This window comes from Spermophilus citellus (assembly GCF_964194105.1).
Source record: "Spermophilus citellus genome assembly, chromosome: 5".
NCBI lineage: Eukaryota > Metazoa > Chordata > Mammalia > Rodentia > Sciuridae > Spermophilus > Spermophilus citellus.
The window spans coordinates 90,314,091-90,341,201 of NC_138186.1; the positions used below are offsets into that span (position 1 = coordinate 90,314,091).

The window sequence follows — 27,111 nt, forward strand, 5'->3', positions numbered from 1 at the left end:
TCCATTCATTCATTGAAGGGCATCTAGGTTGATTCCACAGTCTAGCTATTGTGAATTGTGCTGCTATGAACATTGTTGTTTCTTTTATTCTTATGTGTACTATAAGTTAGAGAATAAACTGGTCTGTAAAACATCCTATAAAGAAAAGTGATCTACAGACTAATCTTATCACCTTGTACATGCTAGGCAAGCCCTCTTCTACTTAGCTACATTACCAACCCTTAGTTAGAGCATTTTAAAAAATAAAAGTATTTGCCAGGGATATCTCTCGCCTCAGGCAAGTGGTTGTACTAGGTTGACTTGGAAGGTTCCATTCATGTGCAATTATTTCAAGATTCCAAAACCGAAAATAACTGGTAAACTTTGGTAGGTAGCACAGTCTTGAGTTTAGGCTAATTTAGTTTGACAGTTGAATCATGAAACAGATGTTAAAACATTTACAAATCTCAATGAGTTATTTTTTAATTGTCAGTCCAGTCACCTTAAGAATTTAAGCTATACTTACATTCTCTGATTATTTTGGATTTTCCTTAAATCATGATTTAGTTTGTATATAAACAGTAATTCTGTTTGTTTCATTAGGTGAAAAAATATTCAGTGAAACTCAAATACAAACTGGATTTTTCTTCATTTTTGTCAGGTTTTTTTCTCTCTTTTACATGGACTTTTAAAATTATTTATGAGAATAAAAAATATATATATACTCCTTTTTATCAGAACTCTCCTTCCCAGCAACCACAATTGTATCAAATGACTATTTGATGGGTGATATGAGCTAATGTGTTCATGATATCCATACTTTAACTTTGCAATTAATTAATGGAGGAAAATATGAAATCAAGTTACCTCCCACATTGAGTGCTTAAAGTGTCTCATGACACTGCCTTTTGTCTTGTGATTTCTGCTTGCTTTCCTTAGAAATGCTGGAAGAAATGAGAAGGAACTGACCTCATTCGTTGTAATCTCTCAGTGGCTAGCTGGCATGGGTCATGTTACAGGGCTATGGGGATTGCCTCCTGTTCCATGCACAGGCTGCCGGCCTTGGATTGCAGGGGAGGGCAGAAACCATTGAAGAGCACCTGACAGTGTGGCTTTTATTCTGATTGTTTTTAGACATTCTAAATTGGCTCAAATCAGGCTTCTCAAAACAGAGTCTTGGAGTGGGGTTTAGAATTAGAGCAGCATGTCTCAAAAGATGAAAAAGATTGACCGGATCAGACTGTCCATTAGGTATTCTCATTGGGCTCACTCTAATTCTTCAAAAATTTTCATTTCAGTTCCTCTCTCCCTTTGTTGAGCAGTCTGGGTCAGAGGTGGCTTTTTTCTCTGATGTGCTTCTGGCACTCAGGGCCCCTGCAGTTTCTATCCTCCATCCTCAAGGGGCAGTCTTGACCTAGAATTTGAAGATTGTTGTGTTAAGTTTTGTTACTGCTGGAATAAATTGCCACAAATCTAGTATCTTATTAGAACAACACAAATTAATTATTTTGCAGTTTTGTAAGACTGGAGCCTGATATACCTTTCACTGGGCTAAAACTAAGAAGCTATACTTCTTTCTGGAAGATTCTTTGGAGATCACCCATTTCCTTGCCCTTTCTAGCTTTTAGAGGCTGCCCACAATTTCTTAGTTCATGACTCTTCCCCCATCTTTAAAAAAACAAACAAACAAACAAAAAAAACTTTGCATCTTTCTGGTTTTGGCCATTGTCACATCTCCTGCTCCGGTTTTAAGGACTATGATCAGATTGAGCCCAGTTGCATAATCCACACTACTATTACCATCTCAAGGTCCTTGGTCTTAATCACTCCTGAAAAATCCTTTTTGCCATGTAAAGCAACATATTCACAGTTTCACACAGCTAGGACATGGACATTCCCAGGGCAGTTACTCTGCCTGTCACATCTCCTTTCTCTTTTGTTTAGCAGACTGCAATAGTCTGAGCTCTTGGAGGAGAAAAGCCAGCTCTCTTCTCCCTCAGCACAGTGGGTCCAGGATGTAGTTCTTTCCAAACCTAAAGCCTAGTGTATCCACCTCTAGACCAGTGGTTCTTTGCTCACTGCTTCTTTTCATTCAACAGCCTAGATTTTGGTTGTCTCTCCTGCTTTCCCTTAACTTTCTGCAACTCCCATATCAAGCTGTGCAGTTGCATAGTCCAGAGATGCTGTGAAAGCCCAACAGTTGAGTGAGGAATAATCCACGGGCTCATTACTTGTTACTCCCTTGCCATTGAAGCGTTTCTCTATAAGGATCAGTTTGTAGCACCTAAAATTAGAGTAAAACTTTGTTTGGTTAGTCATTCAGATGTACAAGATATAAGAATAATTGGGTAAAAAGATATGGCCCTGACCTCAAGAAGGTCACAGGCTAATTGGGAGACTGGCATAGAGTACAATTATTGCTATATACAGGATGGATACGTATATACATGGTGTGTGTGTGTGTGTGTGTGTGTGTGTGTGTGTGTGTATTGTAAGGGAAGCATACAAGCATACAAAAGGTAAGCTCCCCAGGTCTCCTTGGAGGATTCAGGAAAAGTGCCACATCCTCTTTTCAGGTTAGGGAGCAGTCACATGACCTGCTAATCAGGTAAGAATACTTTCACTCAGACTTCATGGAAAAAGCTATGTTTGTGTAGTTTTTGACATGGAAAAGAATACATGGCTTTACCTTGATTTTTCTTCTGCACCCAGGTTGTACTGCGTAAGGCAAGTTGAATACAACTTCAGATGTGTGTGTGTTTGGGTGTAGAAGTTGTCAGTTTCCTATCAAGATGCTTTACAGTGCTTGATTACATTAATATGATTTCACATTGTTCTTTACATTTTTTATTTATTGTTTGATAACTTGGCAAGATAATTTGGAGAATGATAATTTAAAAGAAAATAATTTTCACTTTGATTAAAAGTAACTACAAGTAGCTTCTTTGAAATATTAATAGACAAAACTGAGCTCAGTTTTTTTTCAAGGTTGGTTTATCAACCAAATGTTTTTGTCTGTTTATAAATCTTCAATGAAAACAGAAACATTACATAAATGTTATCATGTAATACAGCTAAGTTGAAAATGTACTGAATATGAACATTTCACTTTAGCCTCCAATAAGCAAATGGAAATCTGTGTGTTATCAAAGTGAAAATACTTTTTTAAGAATTAAAAAGCATAAATGTAGGTTTATAAAATCATTATAAATAAGAGAAAAAAATTCTACCTAGTTGGATGGGCTATTTATGTTTTTAGATTTTAGTTTGGTTAATTCCAGTCACTAGTAGAAAATGTATCCTTATATAGTTGTTTTCCAGCTCCTTACTTTAAAATGTACAAAAACAAATATTTTGTAACTAAATTTATACATGTGGGACAATGATCAGTTTTTGATATGTAAATAGAAATATAATATATTCTTAAAAATTTTAATTTCGACCATTGATTAAACCTTCAAAAATCTCACCAAAACGAGATATTTTATCTCCTCTGTGGCTTCCCCAAAAAGTACCAAATTGGTAATTATTCAACTAAGAATACCAAGAAAGCCAGTACACTCAGGATAAAGTGTATTGCCACTAGATAAATTTATATTATGAAAGTGATGATAGTTTAAGCAATCATGAATTAAACAATGTAGGATATCTAAAGCAGAAAGCTTTACATCACATGCAATTCCTGTCATTCTTGTTAGGAGCTTCCTAGAGCCTGTGTGGAGATGTGTACCCAGCTCAGAGAAAAATGCTCCTTTCCTGATTTCCTGTTATTCTGTACTCCCAATTATATTTTGTAAAATGTAAACAATTACACTGCAAGTTCCATTTGGAAAAATGCCATAATCAAATCAAATATGTTTTCTCACTTCCCACGTATATTGTAGTATTTTAGTTAATATGTATCATTAAATAAGCTCAGCACATATTTATGTGGAGTCTACTTCATGTGCTGAGCAGAAGAGAAATAATGATGAATAGAATAAGGTTCTCGCCTTCAAGGAGCACTCATTAAGAAAAAGAGATGCTCCTGTTTGGATCTTCACTGTATGTAAAGCATATATGTCTATGTTTGTATACTATTTAGCAATTAAAATGTAGACACTTACAGAGAAGAGTGCTATCAGGTCTCCTTTGTCTACCATAAAGGTAGCATTTTCAAATCCATGGAAGCCAGCCTGAGATGTGTGTTTTCTGAACTCAAGAAGATTCACTAGAAATTGATATCTACTTATAAATCTTTAGTTATAGGAGACATTGGCTTTGTGACTGTGGTTGTGTATAAATAAAAAGCAGAATGTTTGGGAAACATATTCACTAAGGAGGAACTTCAAAGTTCCAAAAATCTTATGCATCAAGAATAGCATGAAATTATAATTCCTACATTATCACCATTTATGGAGAAACTCCAGAGTGACTGGCTCTGCATTTTATACCTTAGGTTAAACTTGCTTTAGCCTTCTCTGTTCTTTCTGTCCTGCAGTTTCCCAAAATGTTCTTTGAAAATTGGTTGAGTGACTTTTTTTTAAAAAAAGAATGTTTTTAAATTTAAACTAATTTTGATGGATCAATTTATAAAAATGGAGTAGAGTACATATTTCCAATGTTGTTCTGCCTCATGAAAACTGCATAGTTTGGTCTGTTCCTTTGCGTCTCTGAACTTCAGTTTCCTCATCTCTAAAATGGGCATAATGGAGATTCTTCCTTCTTATGGGTACATTAACTTATCATTAATGAGTTAATGAATGTCACATGCTTAACACTGGCACCTTGTATGTGCTCACTAGAGCTACCTATTTGTAACAATATTCTCAGTGTTACTTTAATTCCAAAAATCCACTTTTCTAATATATTTAATGTTAGTCATGCTTTTTAAATTTTTAAAATTTATTTTAGTTAGTTATGCATGACAGTAGAATGCATTTATGCACTTAGGTATATCATACGTAGATAGGTTATAATTTCTCCTTTTTCTGAGTGTACATGTTGTAGAATCATATTGGTCATGGAGTCACATATATACATACAGTAATAATGTCTATTTTATTCTATCTTTCCTATTCTCACATCCCCTCTCCTCCCCTTCTCTCCCCTCCCTTTACTTCTCTACCTAATCTAACACTGTTCTTCTCTAATGACCCCCTCCTTATTGTGAATTAGCATCCACATATTGGAGGAAACATTTGGCCTTTGGTTTTTTGGGATTGGCTTATTTCTCTTAGCACAATATTATCCAACTACACCCATTTACTGGCAAATGCCGTAATTTCACTAGTTTTTAAAGCTGAGTAATATTCCATTGAGTATATGTTAGTAATGCTTTTTGAAGAATTGTGTTGCTCATGAACACATAATATGAATTGATCCTTTTTTTAAAATTAGAATTATCTCTTTTGTTTTTGGTGAAACTTCATAGAAGTATGATAAATTCTGTTAGTTTAGGTTTTCTTATACATGCATACCATCTCTCCAAAAATATACATTTTGAGATGCTAAAATTCCTTAAAGTAATTTCCTTAGAGTTTAGTAAGTGGCCTTACATTCTAGTATATAGACCAAATCAGATTATTCTGCAGCAGAGGGGAATTTATATGTTGGCAAACGTTGCATACAGCTATTTCTCCTCTTTTCTTGTATTTCCCTAACATACACTTTCTCATCCAGTTTCTTTTCCGTTAAAATTTTCACACTTTAGCCACAGTTTGGTATTCCTAGAGCTCATTTTCTACATACTGATTTTGCTGCTCTTCTCTTCTCCCAACATTATGGAATTATTAGAATAGAAATTTTTCTCCTATATGGTGACTTCCCCCCCCCCCATTTCTGCCTAAGGCATTGTCTTTATTGATTGAGAGGCCATTTATGACAGCTGTTTAGCAGTGTGCTGGTTCTCTGCCCTAGTTGGACATGGTAATCTCCTAGAGTCTTAAAAAATCCTGGTGCACTGACCATAGCCCAGAAAAATTAAATCAGAACTTCTGTGGGCAGAACCCAGGCATCAGTTTTTAAAGCCCTTCAGGTGATTATATAAATGCAGCCAAGTAGTGATATCTCCTCTTGAGAGGCTATTGTAGGGCACAATTAGGTAGAATTATAGGAATGCATGGGAGGGGAAGAAACTGAGGCAGCCAATAAAGACTATCATTTTGGTAAAATTTGGTCCTGAAAGGGATAAGAGAGAAGCTCCTTGTGACTCCAGAAGCTATAGCAGGAAATGTAGTGTGCTCATGTCTGTAAGAACATTCTAGCATATCCATGTGAGCATGTGTGGCAGTGAGTCTCAGTCACTCCTCTAAAGGGTGTGCCAACAATTTAGGCATTGGAGAGAAACCCAGAGTTTGCCAAAGCTCCTAGATAATTCTAATACACCTTTCCTTTCCTCACTCCCCCACCCCCCACCTTTTTTTTTTTTTTTGGTAGATGTACATGGACAGCATGCCTTTATTTTATTCGTATGCAGCACTGAGGATCGAACCCAGTGCTTCACAACACGCTAGGCAAGCATTCTGCCACTGAGCAACAGCCACAGCTCCTGACTTCCCTCTCTTTTCTCTCTACAACCTTTCTTTCCTGTGCTGCCAACGTCCTCCCTCTGCCAGTGGCCATTCTTCCTTTCATAAACAAAAGACAGAGGGAAGAATACCAGGTACTTGATCACTAAGCTGACTTCCCTTGTAGTGGGCCCATGGCTCAAATAATTCTGAAGTGTTTCAGATTTTCCCTGCTTAGACCATATGCTCCTTTCACCTGGGGCTGAGGCCAAGGGAGCGCTAAGTTAGTAGAGGCTAACCTGAATGGTAGGGAGTCTGAGCTTCTCCCCAAATACACAGGAAGATGGGAGTGGGTGCTGGGTGGGCAGCCAGAACAGAACATTACGTAGAATTCCAAGGGATTTAATATATTGAACTATTTTATATCTGTATATTATTATGGGAACAGTTTTAAATAGCATACAGAAAATGCTATCTAGTGCTAGCATTTCTCTGAGTAGCAAATATTTCAGTGAAAAATAATTTTCTGTGGTGTTTTAGAATATAATTTGTATCACATTATCTTGTACCAGGCCAAATGGGCTTTATTTACTCAATCACTATAGTACACAACTCTATCTCATCTTACTGATCTTTTTTTTTTTTTTTCAAAAACACATTACTTCACCAAGTTGCAATTGTGGGTAGAGTTTAGAATACTGGCTTCTATCATTGCATTTCTGAGGATTTCAGGCAGGAGAGATTGCCTGAAATTCTTTTCCTAGTTACTATTTTATAAAAAGATGTGATTCCTAGGTGCATCATTTTAAGAGCCTGTAGACTTTTTGTCTAGAAAATGGAGTGAATACTGGTAAGAATTTTAAAGCACCATTAAAGCCCCCTGCAAATTGGAGCTAGCATTTGAAATAAAAGAAGGTAGTCAGAAGCCTAAAGATAGTATAAGATCAAATGCATAGCTATCCATTTTGGGTAGTGTTATGCACAGTGCAGTTGACACACAGCATGCTAGAGTTTATCCATTTGATGGAGTGATCATGTTCTCAAAAAAAAAAAATGTTTAATATCCCAGAGCAATTTCTTAACAGGACAGAAAGCAGAAAACTACTGTCTAGCTTTTGGAAGTTCCAATTGTCAGGTTTCAATTTCTTCTGTTCTATTTAGGACCAGAGCTTGGGATTAAAAATACTTGAGCCAAAATCCTATAACCCCAGTCCAGTCATGAGAGAAAGAATCATCAGACAAATCCAAATTGAGGGACATTCTGAAGAATATATGACTGATACTTCTCAAAACTGTCAAGGTCATCAAAACCAAGGACCTTCTGAGAAATTGTCACAGCTTTGAGACCTACAAAACTAGAAAACTGAATGTACCGTGGATGGGATCTTGGAGCGGGAAAATGGACATTTTGGGAAAACCCAGGAGATTTGAATAAAGACTGGGCTTTAGTTAATAATAATGCATCAATATTGATTCACTAATTGTGACAATTGTCCCACAGTAGCATAAGATAATAATTGTGGAAAATGCTTGTTGAGTTTATGGAGTCTGTTCTATTTTGACAGTTTTTCTGTGAATTCAAAACTATCCTTAAAAAGAAACAAAAATGTTATTTTAAAGAAAGAGTTCCTGCCATAAGGTACTGCAGAAGAACCTTAAAATTACTGCTTTACTAAGGCAAGAAGTCTTGCATCCTTTGGGATTCCCACTGTAGACACCAGGGGTGGAGCAGCCCTTATATTTGGTGTTTTGGAACTTAAATATGTTTTCATTTTTTACTGGTGCATTAAATTACACAAAGTAGTGGGATTCATTATGCCATATTTGTGTATGCACATAATCTGATTAATCTCATTCCCTAATTATGGGTTTATCACCTCCCGTTTGTAAATTCTGTTGGCTTGTCTGTCTGTTTCACTGTAGGGTAGGGTGTGTAGCCATGTAGTGTAGGTCACTGATATTTTTCCAGCAATATTGTATACCAAACATGTCCTGGGTTTCATTAAAATTAACACACCAAGTTTTGAGAAGCCTGTGAGGTAGGCCTACTATTTCCACAAATCAGAAAAAAAAAAAAATGGCAACTTGAAAGATAAAGTAATGTGCCCAACCACACATCTGTGTGCTGACAAACTGCTCTAGAGCCTAAGGGATTTCTTGACTCCAGTTCTCAGCCTTTCTACCAAGTACACTGCTCTTGTTATGGAAAGGTGCAGTTCCGCAAGACATTCTTTCCAACCTCTGCCTATGTTTTTAAAAAAAAAATCTAAAATTTTTTGAAATAATGTTAAGGCACTCAGGAAGTTGCAAAAAACAATACTTACAGTTCTGTGTATTCTTCACTCAACTTCCCCAAGTGGAAGCATCTTAGGTAATTGTAGAACAAGATCAAAAATCTGTGTAGTTCTGTGCAATTTTATCCCATGTATAGATTTGAATAGCTACCATCATAAGCAAGATACAAAACTCTTTCATTTCAAGAAACTCTCTCAGGCTACCCTTTTATGTTTGCACCCCATGAATACAACCCTGTCTGCTGTCAACCTCTAATCTTTTCTTCTCTATAGTTGTGTCAGTTCAAGAACATTTATATAAATGGACTCATACATTATGTTACTTTTTGAGACTGACTTTTTGCACTGAGAATAAAGCCCTTGAATTCCATCCAGGTTGTCTCAATAACGCATTTCTTTTTATTGCTGATTAGTGTTTAATGAGATGAGTACACTAGGGTTTTTTAACCATTCATCCACTGAAGGATATTTGGGTTGTTTTTATTTTATTTTATTATGGAAAATAATCCATTATAAATATTTGTGTGCATATTTTTGTCTAGTTTTCATTTCTCTGGGATAAATGCCCAAAAATTTGAATGCTAGTCATGTGGAAAGTGCATGTTTAGTTTCTTAAGAAACTGCTAAACTATGTGCTGGAGTGGTGCTACCATTTCATATTCCTAGTACCAGCGTAAGGTCTGATTTCTCTGTACCCTCACCAGTGTGTGGTGCTGTCACGCTCTCTCTCAGTCCAAATAGGCATGTAATAATGTCTCATTGTGATTTTAATCTTCATTTCCCTAATAGCTCACGATATTGAAATCTTTCCATGTTATTTGTCATCTACATCTTTTCTTTAGTGGGTTGTTTATTCCTGTCTTTATCCCATTTTCTAATTGAATTGTTTCTTTCTTTCTTTCTTTTTTTAATGTTGAGCTGTGAGGGTTGTTTACATATTGTGTGGTAAGACCTTTGTCAGATTTATGGTTTGCAAATATTTACTCTTAGTGTGTCATGTGGGTGTTAACTAAATCTGTGACATCATACCATTTCCTGGGCATTCTGATCTTCCCATGGAGAAGTAGAGCCTGCCTTTTTTAACTCTTGGAAATTATTTCTTGAATTTCACCTTGCAAGATTTTGTCAAGCTTATTGGGTTTTTCTTAGAAAAGAAATAGGGTTTTCTCCACTTTCTCTGTAATTCCTTTAAAAGAAGTGACGTTACCCTCTGAGGATGTCTTTCCTCACCCCTCTTTAGTATGATGGTAAGATTATTTTCACAAATATGACTAGCTTTCATGTATTTTGTGATCTCATTACTATGAAATTTTAGCTAACAATCCATACTTTCTTTCTTTCTTCTTCTTTTTTTTTAAATGACATTTTAGTGCTAAAAGGGTCATCTGACAAGCTTCTGAGTCTAAGCTTTGTCAAGAATTCAGGGCTGAAGCACAACATATCTTGGCTTCTGGTGTTGGTATTGAAGGGCTAGAAATCCTAAGTCCTTGCCTTCTCCTAGCCTGAGAGATGAGAAGATGAGTGAAAGCTCGAGTTTTTCAGATAAACCCTTTCTTACTCAAGGCCTGCTGTGGGCTAGACCTTGTATGCAGGGATAACTCCCTTGAAGGACTTAGGAAAGGGCTTTCTCTTTCAGTGGCTGGAGTTGGGTTTCCTTTATCATCGTGCTGATCAGTGTGGGCTGGCAGGTGGATGATTGAGTGTAAGGGGAAGCCACACTGTCTTGTCACTTACCTGGTTGATAACAGATGCAAGACAAGGACTCAAGTCTTCTACTTCCTAGTACAGTATTAGCCCTAAACCCAAAGAAGTTGAGGTTGTTTTTTTTTTTTCCATTCTTTTTCACAAAGGGACTATTTTTTTCACAATGTGAAAAGATAGTTATAATTAAATTTTTTAAGAATCCAGGGCACATCTAGATACCAAAAATTAGAATTTTCAGTCAGAAATTTTACAAATAAAAATAAAAATAAAAGCTAAGGAAGAACAAACACATTCTTTAAACTTTGTATAATTGAGCACATAGAAAACTCTCTAGTTATATTTTCTCCTCTCTTTAGACTACCTTGCAGTCCCCTCGAGTTTCTATGTGGTAAAATTACCATGGCCCCAGCTCAGAATTTGCTGTATTGTAACCAGCGTGGTGACTGAGAACACAGAGGATGTCAAGGAGGGAGAAAGGTTTTCCTCTACTGCCTCTAGATAAAGCATTTGAAAATCTGTCTCTGTCCACAGTAAAGCCTTCCTTCTTGCCAAGGGACTATAGTCACCATTTATAAAACAGGATCCTTGTGCATGTTGCTTGGTTCCTTAATATTGAGCCTTTTTCTTTACAACATATAATCATTTTTAAAAAAAACTGAGAAAGATAAGAAACAAGGAGAGGAAACCAGGAGTATAAGTGAACAGGAAATTGATACTATCATTAAGGCACTGGCTATGGAAAGAAATACATTAGATTTCTAGAAGAGAAAACATATTTGAATACAAGCCAAGCAAGGCTTCCAGTTAGCCACAAACTATAGTAAGTACTTTCACTTCTAAAGTCCTCTATTTTCATTTTCTTAACTTTTTTAGAAGTAGGCATTTTAGGGTGGATCCTATATTTTTTTCTGAGTAAAGTAATGTTCCTCAAATTACAAAAACATATGATCTGTTCATTTCCATTGTGTGCTTTGACTTACTAATCTCATTCATCACTATATTGTGTCTCAAAATTATCAGCAACTGTATTATTCATCTCTAGTGATATTTCTGGATTTCCTAAACGTGAACCCTGACAATCTTGTAAAGCACCCAGATACTTTTGTGTATAGTCTAAAATGTAGATACATAAAGCATCAAAGCACCTGTCACTCTCTTCCTGCCAGGGATAGTCTGTTGGCTGTCAGCCATCTGCTTGTTCCCTTCTCTCCCCCAGCTGTCCCACCATACCTCCTTGGGTGGTGGGGAGGGGGGGCATCTCTCCTCCCTTCTTCCTGTGCTGCACTCCTACAGGCCTTTTTTCCATCCTTGGGATCTCTCAAGGCTCCCTCCTGCCTCTGTGCCTTTGCACATGTTGTGTGGGCTGGCAATAATGATTCTCCTGTGTTCTTTGCAGAGATGGTTCTTCCTCCTCCTTCTCAAACAACACCTCTATAGAAAGCCCTATTCCCACATACTAAGACTCAGAGCTCCTGGTTTTCTATCACACACCTCTCCTTTCTTCCTTCTTAACACCCCTCAAACATGTTTCCCCCACTGCAACACAAAATTCTATGAGGATAGGGACACTTATATTTGATTAACAATGATTGAAAAAAACAAATGTATTTTAAAAAATCATCACTAAGTTCCACTTCCTGGAAAAGGGGAGTGGAGCTGAATTTGAAAAGTAGACTGTGTCAACATAGTAAGAAAACAAGAGAGAATTTGAGAAGGAGAGGCTTATGTAAAGTCCGTTAAAAAAAAAAAAGTGAAGATCAGCATGTATATGTTGTCATTGTACTGGGCTTGAACAGGGATAGATATTCAATAAACTTTGGAAAGCTAGGAAAAACTTTTAACTCAGGAAGTGACAGGATGACAGTTGCAACAGTGTGGCTTCTGGTGGAGGAGTCAGAGGTGTTTAGCAATTGCTATGTAGTAAAAATCTTTAAACCCCACTTTCTGTGCCGCTAAATTTTTCCTCCCTTCCTCCCTTCCTCCCTCTTTATTTTGGCTGCATCATTAGTGACTACGCTCATTAATGTCCCAAGGTGAAACGGAATATAAGTATAAACAGAAATTATTAAAGTTGTATATTCATCATGTGTTTAGAGAAAAAAAAAAGGTTATTCCAGTTCAGACATTGTTCCTTTAAAACAAAGGGCTTTCGGGCTGGGGATGTGGCTCAAGTGGTAGCGCGCTCGCCTGGCATGCGTGCGGCCCGGGTTCGATCCTCAGCACCACATACCAACAAAGATGTTGTGTCCGCTGAGAACTAAAAAATAAATATTAAAAATTCTCTCTCTCTCTCTCTCTCTCTCTCTCTCTCTCTCTCTCTCTCTCCTCTCTCACTCTCTCTTAAAAAAAAAACAAAACAAAACAAAAAAAAAAAACAAAGGGCTTTGAAATCAGTTTGTGATTTGCAAACCTGATTTTGCACACTCAAAGTAAGATACCACTTAGAGATTTAGCTGTGGATACTTGAGCAAGTGGATACAAAAAATAATTATATTTAATTTGGAAATGTCAATTTATATATTGCCCTGCACAGTAATAATCTAAAAACAACCATAGATAGGAAATATAACTATTGAAATGTTTGCTTCTTTTAAGAAACTCCAAAAGCTGTGTGGAAGCATATGTTGTTTTCCTGTTGCCAGTTTTGTGTCTGATAAGTTACTGTCTCTCTAAAGACCCGTTTTTCTTCTGCCTGGACCTAAGCACATAACCCAATCCGGCTGTAACATCCTTTGACTACTCATGTCAGAAATTCTGCCTTGTTTTGAAACTGGAGTACAATGGCTGGCTCACTATTTTTGCATTTATTTATAAAGCTGAATTCTAGAGCAATAATTCAGTCAGCAAAGATATTGTTTGTTTTGCACAAAAAGAGATATTTTTCAGTCCTGAAATTAGGTCATATGGTTTTCGCCATAGAAAAGGAAATAGGTTTTTCAAAATACAAGTGTTGTAGCTCTTGCGTATTGATAGGGGAAAGGTAGTTGCCATAGCGACCTGAGAGTGTCAGGAGGGAATTCGGTCATGGCCTGAAGCATCCGGTAACCCACCCGGTCTGGAGAGCCCCTCTGAAAAAAGATTTTTTTCTATGGAAATCATATGAGTTACTGAAGTAAGGAATTTAATTTCTGCAGCTCAGATTTACAATAGGTTGGTTTGTACTCTCACGTTCTAGAATTAAAAGTATTTACAAATGACAGTAAATATAATTTTCTTAAGGAATGAAGTTAAACATAAATGTGTTCTTGAACACACAAAATGACCCTTACTCGTATTCATGTGAACTATAGAGCTTGAAAACAAACTGATTCAGTATGTTGACCTGATGTATTTATCAATATTTGTGGTTTGCAGAGTTTCAATGTGTTCTTAAGTAGCAGGAACTCTCATGGTGTAGAGAAATCTGCTCGAGCTATGCTGGGTGAAGCAGATGACTTAGTACTCATCTGTAATACTCATATAACAGTAATGCAAACCTGCAGTCAGTAGTTCTGAATCTGAAATTGCTTGAAGCGTAGATTGATGTGTGAACACTGTATTTACAGGACCAAGGCCGCACATTTGCTCTGCAGCTGTGTTTAATGGTTATCAGTTTGGCGCGCAGCATGATTGTTTTGGAGGGAGAATAGACACTTCAGATCTCTTTTGGCAGTTCTGAAGTAACTGAAGTACCTACTGCTGAAGTGAATCATATGCACTTAATTAGATTTGCTACATAATTAGCATTTGAGGAAACCTAAGGAAAATCCTTGTGGATTGGTGATTTGTTATGTCAAATGTAAGCATGCTTATTTGGGGGTCTGGGAATTGAAAATGGTGAAATTCTAATGCATTGTAAATATATATATATATATATTATATATATATATATATATATATATATATATATATATATATCAATGGGCTTTTAAATGAGATACTTTCCCAGAGATGGCTGAAATGCTTATCCCAGATCCTATGCACAGGGACAGATGGATCTATCTGCGTGTGGCCATGTCCACTTGATGGCACTTGTCTGTATGCAACTAGCTTTTTACCTTTAATGAGAGTCCACAGCTATGGGGCTGTGCCAGTAACCACTAATTGAAGCTGGTGAGTGCGGTCTGAGACAGTGAGACCCCATACTGTACTCATTTTTACATTTTAATATAAGATTAACTTAATTGCAATGGCTTATGATGTTGTCTGCTATTTTAGTTGTGAAAAGGGAATTTAATTTTATTCTCAAAAGACACTTAAATACTTTAGAAATTTTGTCGTATAGTATTAGAGTTTTCTAAATGAGTTAATCACAGAGAATAGCTATAAAATGTGTGCCATGAGGGGAAGATTATATTTCATATTCCAGTCTAAATTAAAGCTAGGATAAAACTTGTAAACTATTTAAATATTTTAAATAAACATAGTTTACAGTCTATCATAATGCTACATTTTAATCAAATTAGTTGATTGTGTCATAGATAAGGAAATAAATGAAGGGAAGCAAGTGTAATTTCTTAATGAAGCACTTAAGTGATTTTTTTTAAAAACTTGTAGTAGAAAAAACTTTAAACTCACAGCCTACTGTGAATGTCCAATTTTTTCTGAGAATTCAAAATCGGCTTTAGAACCCAAGTGGCAGCTCATGCTCTGCATTCAAGCTGCTAGCAATTAACTATAAATAAATTCTCCTCATGTACACATTTCTTATTTGCTCATCTTCTTGGTATCTTAAAAACCCCACCACAACCTGTACATCCAAGCCTATTCTCCAGCCAATGAACCCTCTTCCCTCAAAAGGCACTCAACTATAACATTCTTATAAAAGTTAAAAAAAGATTGTGGTTGGACTTGTCATAAATAAGCTAATAATTCCATCAGTTTCTCTTTCACAGGTGCAATGGTAGCACTAAATACAGAATTTGGATATTAGAAATGCCAAAAGGTACTTCTAATCAAATAAATTGTGATGAGCTAAAATTTGGGGTTATATTATATTATAAATACACTTATTCACAATAAGCTTATTTAGATGGATCAGAGCAAATTTACTCAATACTTTTTATCTACTTACTTGGGGCTAAAAGTCCTGTATCCAAGCAGGACTTTTGAACACTTTTAAATCACATCTTTTTCAGTGCATCTGAGATTAACCAAGCACACTGGAACCAATAGCAACAAAAGGAGTACATTTGATGACCTTGGTCACCTCATTTCACCTCTCCCAGTCTCAGTTTCTTGCTTGAGACTACCACAGAGTTTTTGAAAGGATCAGATGAGACTATCTCTATAGTTTTAAGAATTTATTATTAAATAACAATACCATTAAGTCTGGTAACTAAATGTCTGGATCTTTTGTTGCACATATTCATATATTTATTCCTTTTAAAAAAAAAAACCCTCATCTACGTGCATTTCTTTTTCTACAGTTTTCCATGTTGTTTCTCTGATTATTCACCAGGATGTATTGAGTACAAACAGGATTGGTTGTATGTGTCCATATGTACTGGCTTACATCGTTAATTTTGGTGTATGATAAATGTAAATTCCTGTTATGTGTCTTAACCTCTAATTCTATATGGAGGAATCTGACTGAATATGTGGTTTAGCCCCAAGTAAGTAGATAAAAAATATTGAGTAAATGCTCTGATCCATCTAAATAAACTTATGTGAATATTACCCTTTTATAACCCCAAATTTTAGCTCATCACCATTTATTTGACTAGAAGTACCTTTTGGCATTTCTAATTTTATATTTTTACATTTAACTATAAAAAGTATCCAGAAACAGATTCTAATCACTAACCAATGCTTTGTTAGTAGATCTATGGGTTAACACATTTATTTAGAAATATGCACTGAGCAAGCAACATAGACTTTGTGAGAATATGTGCAGAATTGGGTTCATCTTTTTTTTTTTTAAAGAGGGGGGGGAATTTAAATATTTATTTTTTAGTTATCAGCAGACACAACATCTTTGTTTTTTTTAATGTGGTGTTGAGGATCGAACCCGGGCCGCACAAATGCCAGGCGAGCACGCTACTGCTTGAGCCACATCCCCAGCCCAGGGTTCATCTTATCAGCATTCCACTTATCCAATTATGAGAATAAAAACTGAGGCATATTTATTTTACTCCCAGTTCTGAAAAGTCCCCTGATTGTTGAAATACTAATATAAAAAAAATGTGTGTGTGAAAATTCATAGATATTCAACCTGAAAAGCTGCTTTGTAAGAAATATCAACCAATTTTTAAAGGCAGAAACATATGTAAATACAGTAGAAAGGAAAATATATTTTAGATCCTGTAGTTTATTTTCATTAGATTCTAACAATAATTAAAATTGCTAGACTTGTTTTAATGAATAGGTTTACTAACTTACCATGTTAGTAAAAGTCAATTAACAATTAACAGTGGGGGTCAAGTTTTACCACATCTCCCTAATTATTAGTGAGAACATTTAACATTTATTTTTGCTATGCTTTATTAATAAAACTACAGTAATCTAGTGACCAGAATTAAACTACTGAAAAATAACTTGGTCTGATTTATTTATTCAGTGAAACCAAATTTTAAAAGGTCATGTTGCTATGGCACCCAGGATTAGGTTTTTTTTTTTTTTTTTTTTTTTTAGTCTTCAAATCAGTAAAAAAACACTGGCACATCAGATTTTTGGTATTTACAGGTGAAGTAAAATGGACATTGTTTTTTCCTTTTTCTTGCCTTTTATTTTATCAAGTTGTTTTGACATTCTTTTAAAAGTAATAGACAATGTAGAAATTTAACATGTTTAAAGAGAAGGAAAAAGCCCTTAAGAAGAAACCTTATTGTTTTTCTGAGAGTATAATTTGTAAAAATAGAAAATAGTTTAGCCATTTTTTTTTAATCCAGCTTCTCTAACTTTTTAGAAGATGGTACCATTTAGAGAGCAATCACTCTTTTTTAGTAGTTTCAGTTTATAATTAGTGTTGAAACTTAAAAACAGGTTGCAAAGTTGGGACAGTGACAGATTTTAACAGAAATCTTTTTAATGTAGTTTCAGTCCCCTAAATTCTAAAACAATATGTTTTCTCTGTCACAAGACAAAGGAACCGTCAGTTCGAGTTAGGCAGGATTGATTTCTGCCTTCTCGACACCATTTGGTGGTGGTAGACTGCTACAAGAAGAATTTTGTGGAAAAACAAGCAGAAAAATTGAATGCTTTGCAAGATCATCAAAAGTCACTTTTCAGGAGTATTTAAAATTTCCTGGTGCCAGGCACACCAGAAAAAATCCTACCTTACAGAGAGCGATTTGTTCATGAGGTGACCCAGTGCTTCAAGTCGCTTATGTTTATCATTATGCATCCACATTCTAAGGAAATTCCACTTTCAAACGTCCTTGCTGTCGTTGCTGTCGATGCTTTCTTCTATAGGAAGAATTTGAACTATAAAATTTGAGAAGCTTCAGCGTCTGGAAATTTGAGAACATTGCCTTTTTTCCCCCTTTCTTGAATTTAAAGTATTTTAACAAAAGCATTGTAGCCCAGTGCATTTTCAATGTCAAAACTTGCACACAGTGTGTATCTCAAAAGAAATTATACTTTAGACTTTGAACTTTTAAAGCCTCAGGACATCTTTAGAGACTATTTGCAGCAAACAGTGTGTTGCAGGAACAGTTAATGAAGAAATTAATTTTTAGCCCTCTTTTTTTTTTTTTTTTTTTCCTGCCCTTCAGGTGGAAATGGTAGGTGACTAGAGTCATAGCTCAAGACTGTATGGGGGAAAGTGAGAAAGCAGAACCAAATGCTTACAGGTTTTACCTCGAAAACCAAAACAAAGTGATTTACTTTGTGATTACTACTGTAGATTTTAAGAAAATTGAAATGAGTTAGTTTTTTTTTGAGTGACTTTAAATAAAGTCATTAATTGTTTTTTAAAATAGCAAAATTTATAAAAGTATAGTTTTGAGAAATAGTAGCAGTTTTTATTAGATAGCTGTTACAGTAATCTCTAGATTAATACACGAAATATTGAATTAATATTAAAATTTGATTTTAAAAGTTGTACTGCTTTGGTTTGTACAGGTAATATATCAAGATTCATAGATGGTTTTATATTAACACATGTTTATATTCTGATGTGACTATTGAGTTTGAATCAGGTAGCATTACTATGCATGTTTTAATATTATTCTCCCACTTTGTTTTAGGTAGCTAGAGTACATCCACGGAGACCTGTTTAGATCAGAAATAACATTTTTTTTAACTTCAGAAAATCAGCTTCCATTTAAAAAATTGAATCCAAATATAGATAAAAATATGAATGCAGAATTCAATTTCTATTCTTTAACTTGTTTAAAAAATTTTAGGGAAAAATACCAAATTACCAGTAATTTGCATAAAAGAGGATGAAATGGATTTTTTAAAAAGTCAGCAGATGTTGATGATGTTTTGGTGAAGTTAAGTAATAGAGATCTCAGATTTTTATTTAGTCAAGATTTGGATTTAACACATAGAAGCTTTGCTGAAATAGTTTGGCTTCACAATAATATTTTAGGTTTTATACAAATCTATATAAAATTATATTATTCATATACTCTTTTATTTAGTTATATTGGTTCAGTTGTTTTAAAAGTGAAAGACCTGGTATCAATTAGTGTTTGTTGTATGCGTCTTATTTGTTCAGTATTAGAAAAATAAAACAAGCACACCTTTAACATTTAGGGGAGCATTCTGTTAGTTTGGGGGGTTTAAGGATTGCTTTTCAAAGAATTAATTTCATAGATGCGTGCATATGGAACATTGGTGCATAGTTAATACACACCCATAAAGCTCTGTTTAAAAATTTCAATGCATGCTTTAATACATACTTTTAAAACATTAGCTTAAATGAAAATAATATCTTACATTAGTAATGTTGTATTTATTTAATTCAGTAATGAAATTAATTTGGAATTGCTGGCATACTGCCTTCTCAGGTTTCTGTGACTCATTTGCTGAGAAAGTGTGATTCAAGAGACTAGAATCATTTTTTCTCATTTGCTAAAACTCATGTTTTGACTATGGGCAAGTTTTCATGGCAGATTTAAAACAAATAATCTGTGATAATATTTGGAAGCTGGGTGATGTCTATCTTTACATAACTAAGACTAAACGTAAGTTTCTAAGTTCATGGACTTTATAGCTATGAAATATATGTCATTTAGGAATAGTAGTTTAGATTTTCTTATATTTTTAGTTTAACTCTTGCACTGCTAATTCTGATCTCTAGACAACTAATTGCAATTAGAAGTGAAATCTCTGGTGTTTTATTAATTCAATAATAGGGACTAAATTATATTAATATTTAGGTTTAGAAAGCACATTTACAAATAATTTAAAAATACTTCTTAATATTATTCCTAGAAAAGAAATAGTGAGTCTATAATCTGTATCATGCAGGGTTTATGACATTTATAGCTTAATGCACTCCCTTCCAAGATGTAAAATATAATCTCATAGTTCAAATTGATACAGTGATGTAATGATTACCCAATATAAGCTGAATCTTTTTATTTGGAAGGAAACTTAAAAATCACTTTTCTGAGTTTTTGCTTTGAAATTAAGTTGTGAGGGGGTATTTTTCCTTAGAAATATAAGATGCTGATTTATCAGATAATCCTGCAGATAACATACACATATTTTAATTTGTGATGTGTTTCTCATTACACTGTCCTGCTTTTCTGACTTTCATTAAATGCTTAGAAAAATCAGTTAACAGGTTTTCAGGAAAAGAAAGGAATTTTATCAGCCTATTTCATCTATAAGGAAGTAGACCATATATAGGAAAGACCTTCATGTTTTTTATCTCACTTTGAATTTTTCCTTACATCTTTCCAACTCAAGATGGTATGTAGTCTTACACAATTGGCTGTATCCAACTTTCTGTCATTAGAAGAACTGAGCGAAAAATCATTCCAAAGCTGTTCTTAGAAAGAAATCTGTGCTAAAATTACCTGAACTACAAAATAAATAAAGATCAAATGATTTCTTTAAAAACCTACCAAATAATATTGTATGGTCTTTATTCTTGACTCTATTTTTTAAAAGTGTGTGCCTAGTTTACATCTTTTATATATTGGACTTTTTTTCACTCATAACCTTTTGTAATCTGGTTGACATGTCACTTTTCTATCATATCACTGTGTGGAAAATATATTTTTTGCGGGGAAGAATTATTTTAACCATCTCCAGAGTTCTTGACTTCCCTAGCTAGTCATATTTAATCCATTATTCCACTCCCAGAACTAGTGATTAGTAGCCAGGCTCCCAGCTCCCCACCAGGGGGCAGCACTGGACCCTGCCTTGCCTTGTGTCTGTGTGCAGACTGGCTAAGGCATCCCATACCCAGTGTTCTCCACCTTCATACAGTACTTATGATTCTTGGTATTTTTTTAGACTTTATAGGGTTTAGTAAGTATTCAGTAGGTGGTATCTGTGCTGGCATTGTGCTACATCTCAGGCTTAACAGTTTTGTGTTACTAAAATTGTCTTCAGTGTTGATTTGTTTTACCATTTCAAATGCCTTATGTTTATTATGAACAAGGATTCCTTAACCTTGGAAAATCTTAAGAGGCAAAAAAACTAGCAATTATTGAGCACTATGGCATATCAGGCATGAAACCAGGTATCACACAATCTAAAACAGCAAATAGACAAGAAGACACTATAGACACTTCTCAAAAGAAGACATACAAATGTCCAACAAATACCTAAAAAAAAATGTGCAATTCATTATCATCAGACAAATGCAGGTGAAACACCAGAGTGAGATAGTATTGCACTCCAGTTAGAATTGCTATCCATAAAAAGTCAAGAAATAAAAAATGCTGTCAAGAATGCAGAGAGAGGGGAACTCTTATTGTTGGTAGGAATATGATTTAATATAGCTATTGTGGAAAATAGTCTGGTGTTCCTCAAAATAATAAAAATAGAACTACTATATGATTTGTCAATTCCATGAATGGGTATATAGCCAAAGGAGATGAAATATTTATACCCCAAAGATGGTTGTTGAACCCATATTTATTGCAGCACTATTTACAATAGCAAAAATATGGAATCAATCCTAGAGGCCCCTCGCAGGAATGAATAAAGAGATTGTGGTATATTTATAAATGGAAAACTACTCATCTATAAAAAGGATAAAATCTTGTCATTTGTAGCAACATGGATGGAATTAGAGAACACAGAAAGACAAAGAACACATATTATTTCACATTTATAAAAAACGGTAAGTCAGCCAGGCTTGGTGGCACACATCTATAATCTCAATAACTTGCAAGGTAAAGACAGGAGGATCACAAGTTCAAGGCCAGACTCAGCAACACAGCAAGACCTGTTTCAAACTTAAAATAAATTTTTATATATTAATAATTATAATAAAAAGATAAAATAGTTATAAAACAATAAAATGTGCCGTAATTGGGATTTTTTAAAAGTGCAGTAATTGGGTTTTTTTTTAATAACTTCCTTTTGCAGTTATAAATGGTGACTTAGAGGGATCAGTCATAATTATACAAAGATTCCATGCTGTGTCAATTATATTATGCAAGCTTGCCATAAAAACAACAAAAAGATTTGCTGATAGTGACTGAAGCTACACTGTGGAATACCCCCGAAAATGACTTCAATAATGTAACTCCTGTGATACTGTGACAGGAGAATTAATGGCTAAGGTATGAGAGGCAAATGAGGTTAAATATTGAATGATCTCGAGGGATACCATGAAAACCCTAATATATATGTATTTACACAAATACAACATATAATACATTATATCTTAGTCTCTTTTTGATGCTATAACAAGATTCCTGAGATTGGGCAATTGATAAAGATTAGAAATGTTTTTGGCTCTTGGCTCTGGAGTCTGGGCAGTCCAGCCACATGGCAAAAGCATCTTTTTATCATAATAACATGACAGAGGGCATTGCATGGTGAGATTGATCTAGTATGCTGGTTTGGGTCTCTCTTCCTCTTCTTAAAAGCCCACTACTGCCATTATGGGGGCCCATTCTCATGACCTCATCTAGTCCTAATTGCCTCCCAAGGGTTCCTCCTCCAAATAACATCAGAATATGAATTCGGGGACCAAATTTCCAACATGTGAACATTTGGGGACACATTCAGATCATGGCAGTTACATTCATTGAAACATAGGCATAAATACAGTATACTTAATTTTTTAAAACTACAATAATACCTTATGTGTCGTAAACTGTAACAGATCCAATACTAGTAATTTGTATTTAACCTCTCTTATCTGCTAAAAGAATTAACAGTCTTTGTCTTCCCTGATTTCAACCACATATTTTGTTTTCTAACAACAAAAGATAAATTTATATTGTTTCAGAAAATAGGCAAAGGTAATTTATTTTGCCTGTGTCTGTGATTTGGATGATTCAGAATCCTTTCATATTGCATTCTTCCTTTTCTGGATATAGTAATTAGCAATCCAGATGGCTAATATATAAACAATTTAAGTTATGCTTAGTTAAATTATTTATTATAGCCCAGGAAGTTCCTAGTTCACTTTAGTACCCATGACCATCTGTTTATGGCTTTGCACGTTACCATCTGCAAGTTTGTGCTTTCAGTTTCTTTACAGGTCACAGTCCCCACCTCCCTTATACATGTGGAGGACACTTGCTTCTAAGGCTGTATTAACCATTGCACCTCCCAAGACTCTGTTACAAAACCTTGGTAATCCCGGCTTGCCTTCAATTTTATCTTTCTTTTTATTCATAATTCAGTTGTCCCCTTGCTATTGCTCTTCTCAAAAGTATTCTATAAGTTGAAACTTGTAGAATAAAGATTAAGAACATGAGCTGAGTGGGGGCTGTGTATGTGGCTAATTGATCCTGGACGAGATTTTCCACCTCAGTTTCCTTACTTTATAAAATGAACTATGCATGAGATAGAATATAACCCATTTAGTACCATGCCTGGAATTCCATTAAGTACTGGTCACTATTCTTATTATTCACATTTTTGGAAAAAATCCTCACGGCTGTAGGTAGGCATATTTAAAGGGAAAGTTTGACTACTATTTCTAGAATTTCACATGGGTCTTTTGGAAGGAGTATCTGTTTTAATTTAAGCAGCTGATTATTTAGGTGAAAGCAGATATCACAGTAAAATGTGTGTAGCTATTACAGCATGGTTGTTTGGGGTTTGCTTTCAGTCTACCTCACGGGATCCTGATTGAAACTTTGGATCCCAAATAACTGAAGGAAAGTTTCTCTCGATGCTGGTCTGAGTTCTTTTCTGTTGCTCCTGGTTACTTGTTACACTGTGATCACTTTGGAACCTAGCCGTCACATCTGTCATTGTTCCACATGGGTCAGGCCAGTCCACATACGCAGTCTCTGGGGAGAAAGACCAAACACTGACACTCCCATATCAACCCGTGTTCTAGACTGTCTGTGTGTTCCTCCCAGCAGCCTGTGAGCTGGGCCAGTCTTCCTGATTTTATGCAGTTTACAGTTTCTGAATCAAAAATCATCTATTTTTTTTGAATATGAGTATAGTGAAGCAACCAATGGAACAGATGAATATGATTAATCTTGATTGTCTTGAAAATTCAGGACAAATATCTGCTATAGTTATAGTGTCATGTGGTTATAATGTAGAGATAGAGATACTTTGTGAAGGCTTAATCTTGCACATAAATCTACAGACCTGCCAGTGGGATTCAAGTGTCTCTCTCTGTCCCCCCTTCTCTCTCTCTCTCTCTCTCTCTCTCTCTCTCTCTCTGTGTGTGTGTGTGTGTGTGTGTGTGTGTGTGTGTACCGCTTCTGTATGAAAAACTGTAGACATACACTCACACTACCCTGTTTTGACGATAGCGCAGATTTAACATGCACTCACATAAATCCTTAGCATATGAACCAATTCAGAAGTAACTGTGCAGCTGCTTGATTGGCCCAAACATCTTGTTTCCAATTCCTTTAAAAGAAGCTTTTACTAAAGTCCATGGAAGAAGTAATTCAAGGCTCTTTAATATATTTCGGTTTGCAAAGAGAATTTCAAACTGTTCCAGTTGGTCAGTGTATATCCTTATAAAACCAAATATCCCATTCATAGTCTCTTGTTATGCATCCTTGAATTATCTTCCATGATTTTATAGTATATTTTATATGCTTATAGTAGTATTTTATAATCATTTAATTCCATGTAATTTACAGTAATTGTTTCCAAAGTGAGCAAACCCCTTCCGTAAAAATCACACATGAAATAGAATATTTATTCACATATGAAAGGGATCTTTCACTTTACTTTTTTCTTCTCTCAGTGTCATTTGATTACAGAATTAACAGTCTCATAAAGCCTCAAAAAATATATACAAAGTACAAAGTAGAGTCTTCTCTCACCTCCTTGCCGCTCCCCACCTCAAAGAGTGACCGCTGTTTACAGTTCAAGTATTCCCTGGCAGCAGATGTTTTTCTGTGCCTGTGCAGACATATAGATGTCTTCTTGGAAAGACTGATGCTCACATTCTTGAGGAGTTAGGAGCATTGCTGTTTGAAAAAAAAAAAATGGAGTTTGACGATGTTAGTCATTATGCTTAAAGGGAGTGATTTTAATAAACACTGACAGGTCATTTTGTGGTAGGCCAGCTTTTCAAGTTACTAGTTTGAAAGAATAGTATTTTATAACAGGTGTAAAAATCAAAGGTATTTTGTGAAATATTTTGCCCTTGATTTTCTGTATTTTGCAGTGTCCATGGATAATTTGTTTACAGACACTGCAGTATTCAAGGAAGATGGAAAGAACAGCCTGTGTCAGCCAAAGAAATAAAACTGTTAATCCCAAATTGACAATTGAAAGCCCTTTAAAGTTACTTGTTACACTCAAGAAACAATTCATCCAATCTGTCATCTCATTCCAGCTTATTAGTAGTGGAATCTCTCAGGTGACTCTTTCAACAGTTGGTGTTGAGCTCTAAAGTTGTTCGTAGAGATTCCCTGTTGCTAAGAAATACAACAGTTATTTGGTGTTTGATACTGTAAGTCACAGTGGTTAACAGGGCTGAAGGGAGGTCTGTAAATGTCCCATTTTTTTCTCTTTGGAGCTGATCTGTCCCATTTCCGTGTCCTTTCTGCCTTGGTACACTTGTCACAGGGAAAAATTTGCACAGTGGCTAGAAATTAAACCTCAGATGTCGGGATTTCCTCATGTAAAAATATCAGCTCAAATGAAAAATCAAAAATAGTAAAACATGTAAGAAAACATAGGCCTCCTCAAATCCTTTGTGAATCAAGACAGTGTATAAAATATATGAATCAAAACCAAGAGTTTTATTTAGGTAATTGATGTGAATAGTAAAACTAATATTATTTTCTATAGACTAGTTTAATCATGTCTCTCTTTTTAATTTATCTTTTTAAAATTTTCATTTATTTTCAAATTTGAGTGTTTTATTTATCTAACATTTTATACCCCTAAAAATAATTTTCTATGCTCTTCTACTGGAATGAGGACTTTACATGTTTGAACTAGAACTCTAGCTTTATGGAGTTCCTGGTCTCTAAGGGAGAGGGATAATTTGGTCACTGCAATGAACCATGCCCAAGATCAGTGCTGTGGGGATTCAAGCAGAAGAAGCCTTTCCTCATCTATGGTGCACAACTGGGAGGTGCTATAGAGACTGGCTTTCCAGGGCCAGGACCTTTAAGCGAATGCCTGAGAGTCAGACACACGTCAGTCAGGCAGAGAGTAGTGACTTGGGAAGTGACTGGCCAGAGACTAGCAGCATCTGCAAAGTCCTGGCCATGAGAGAGATAAGGACACAGTCAGGAATCTGATAGAAGTTTAGTCTGGCTGGAGCATACTGGAGTTATAGAAATTTATTATGAAAGTAATACAAGTTCATTTTTTTTAAATTAAAAAAATAGCAAACAGGAAAATCTGCATCGTCACTAATTTCAAGCTGCAGTTAACTTCTGTGAACCTTTTGCTGTTGTCATGCCTTACATTTATATTCATAAGAAGCACATGTGATCTTCATTTGGCTCAGATAATAGACGTATAAAGGTATAAGATGCCTGTACATATATGAAAACATTTTAGGTCAGGTTGGGATCATGCCAACATGCTACTTGTTACCTGCTTTTTTTCCCCACATTATAGTATGCTTAGATATTTTTAATATCCTTTAGATGTCATTGTATTTTAAGTGAATTATTTTTAAGTTGTAATGTTTTATTTTTATGAATACAAATGTATTTTTAAAGTTGACCATCTCACTTTTTCTCTGCAGGAAGAATGTTTCTTGAACCTTGAGGCTCCTATATCCAGAGTGTGTGGGTATGACACACCGTTTCCTCACATTTTTGAGCCATTTTACATCCCAGATAAATGGAAGTGCTATGATGCCCTTCGGAAAATGATCAACTATTGACCACATAGGTAGGTGCCCTGTATTGTGAGAAAGTTAATGTTAGTCCCTGACATTCATGTACTGTTACCCATGGATCAATAGTCGTCCTTGTGTTACATTCTGATAAACAGCAACTTTCAGAACAAAATGTCTACTTTGTAAAATAAATCTTTACTAGTATGTTTACATTTAATAGAAACATGTCAAGCATATGTATACATGTGATTTCTAGAAAGCATTATTCAGATTTTATCTTTATTTCTGTATA

The 27,111-nt window shown here is 35.2% G+C and overlaps 1 protein-coding gene across 1 annotated transcript in view; it reads left to right on the top strand.

The window, feature by feature from the left end:
• The window catches only part of BCKDHB (branched chain keto acid dehydrogenase E1 subunit beta), a 195,978-nt gene extending 169,106 nt beyond the window's left edge, over nucleotides 1–26,872 (top strand). The window contains exon 10 of the mRNA XM_081295967.1: nucleotides 26,724–26,872. Within this exon, the coding sequence (XP_081152093.1) occupies nucleotides 26,724–26,864 (141 nt within the window). The 3' untranslated portion in view covers nucleotides 26,865–26,872. The remainder of the gene's footprint in view (nucleotides 1–26,723) is intronic.
• Nucleotides 26,873–27,111: the final 239 nt, after the last annotated feature.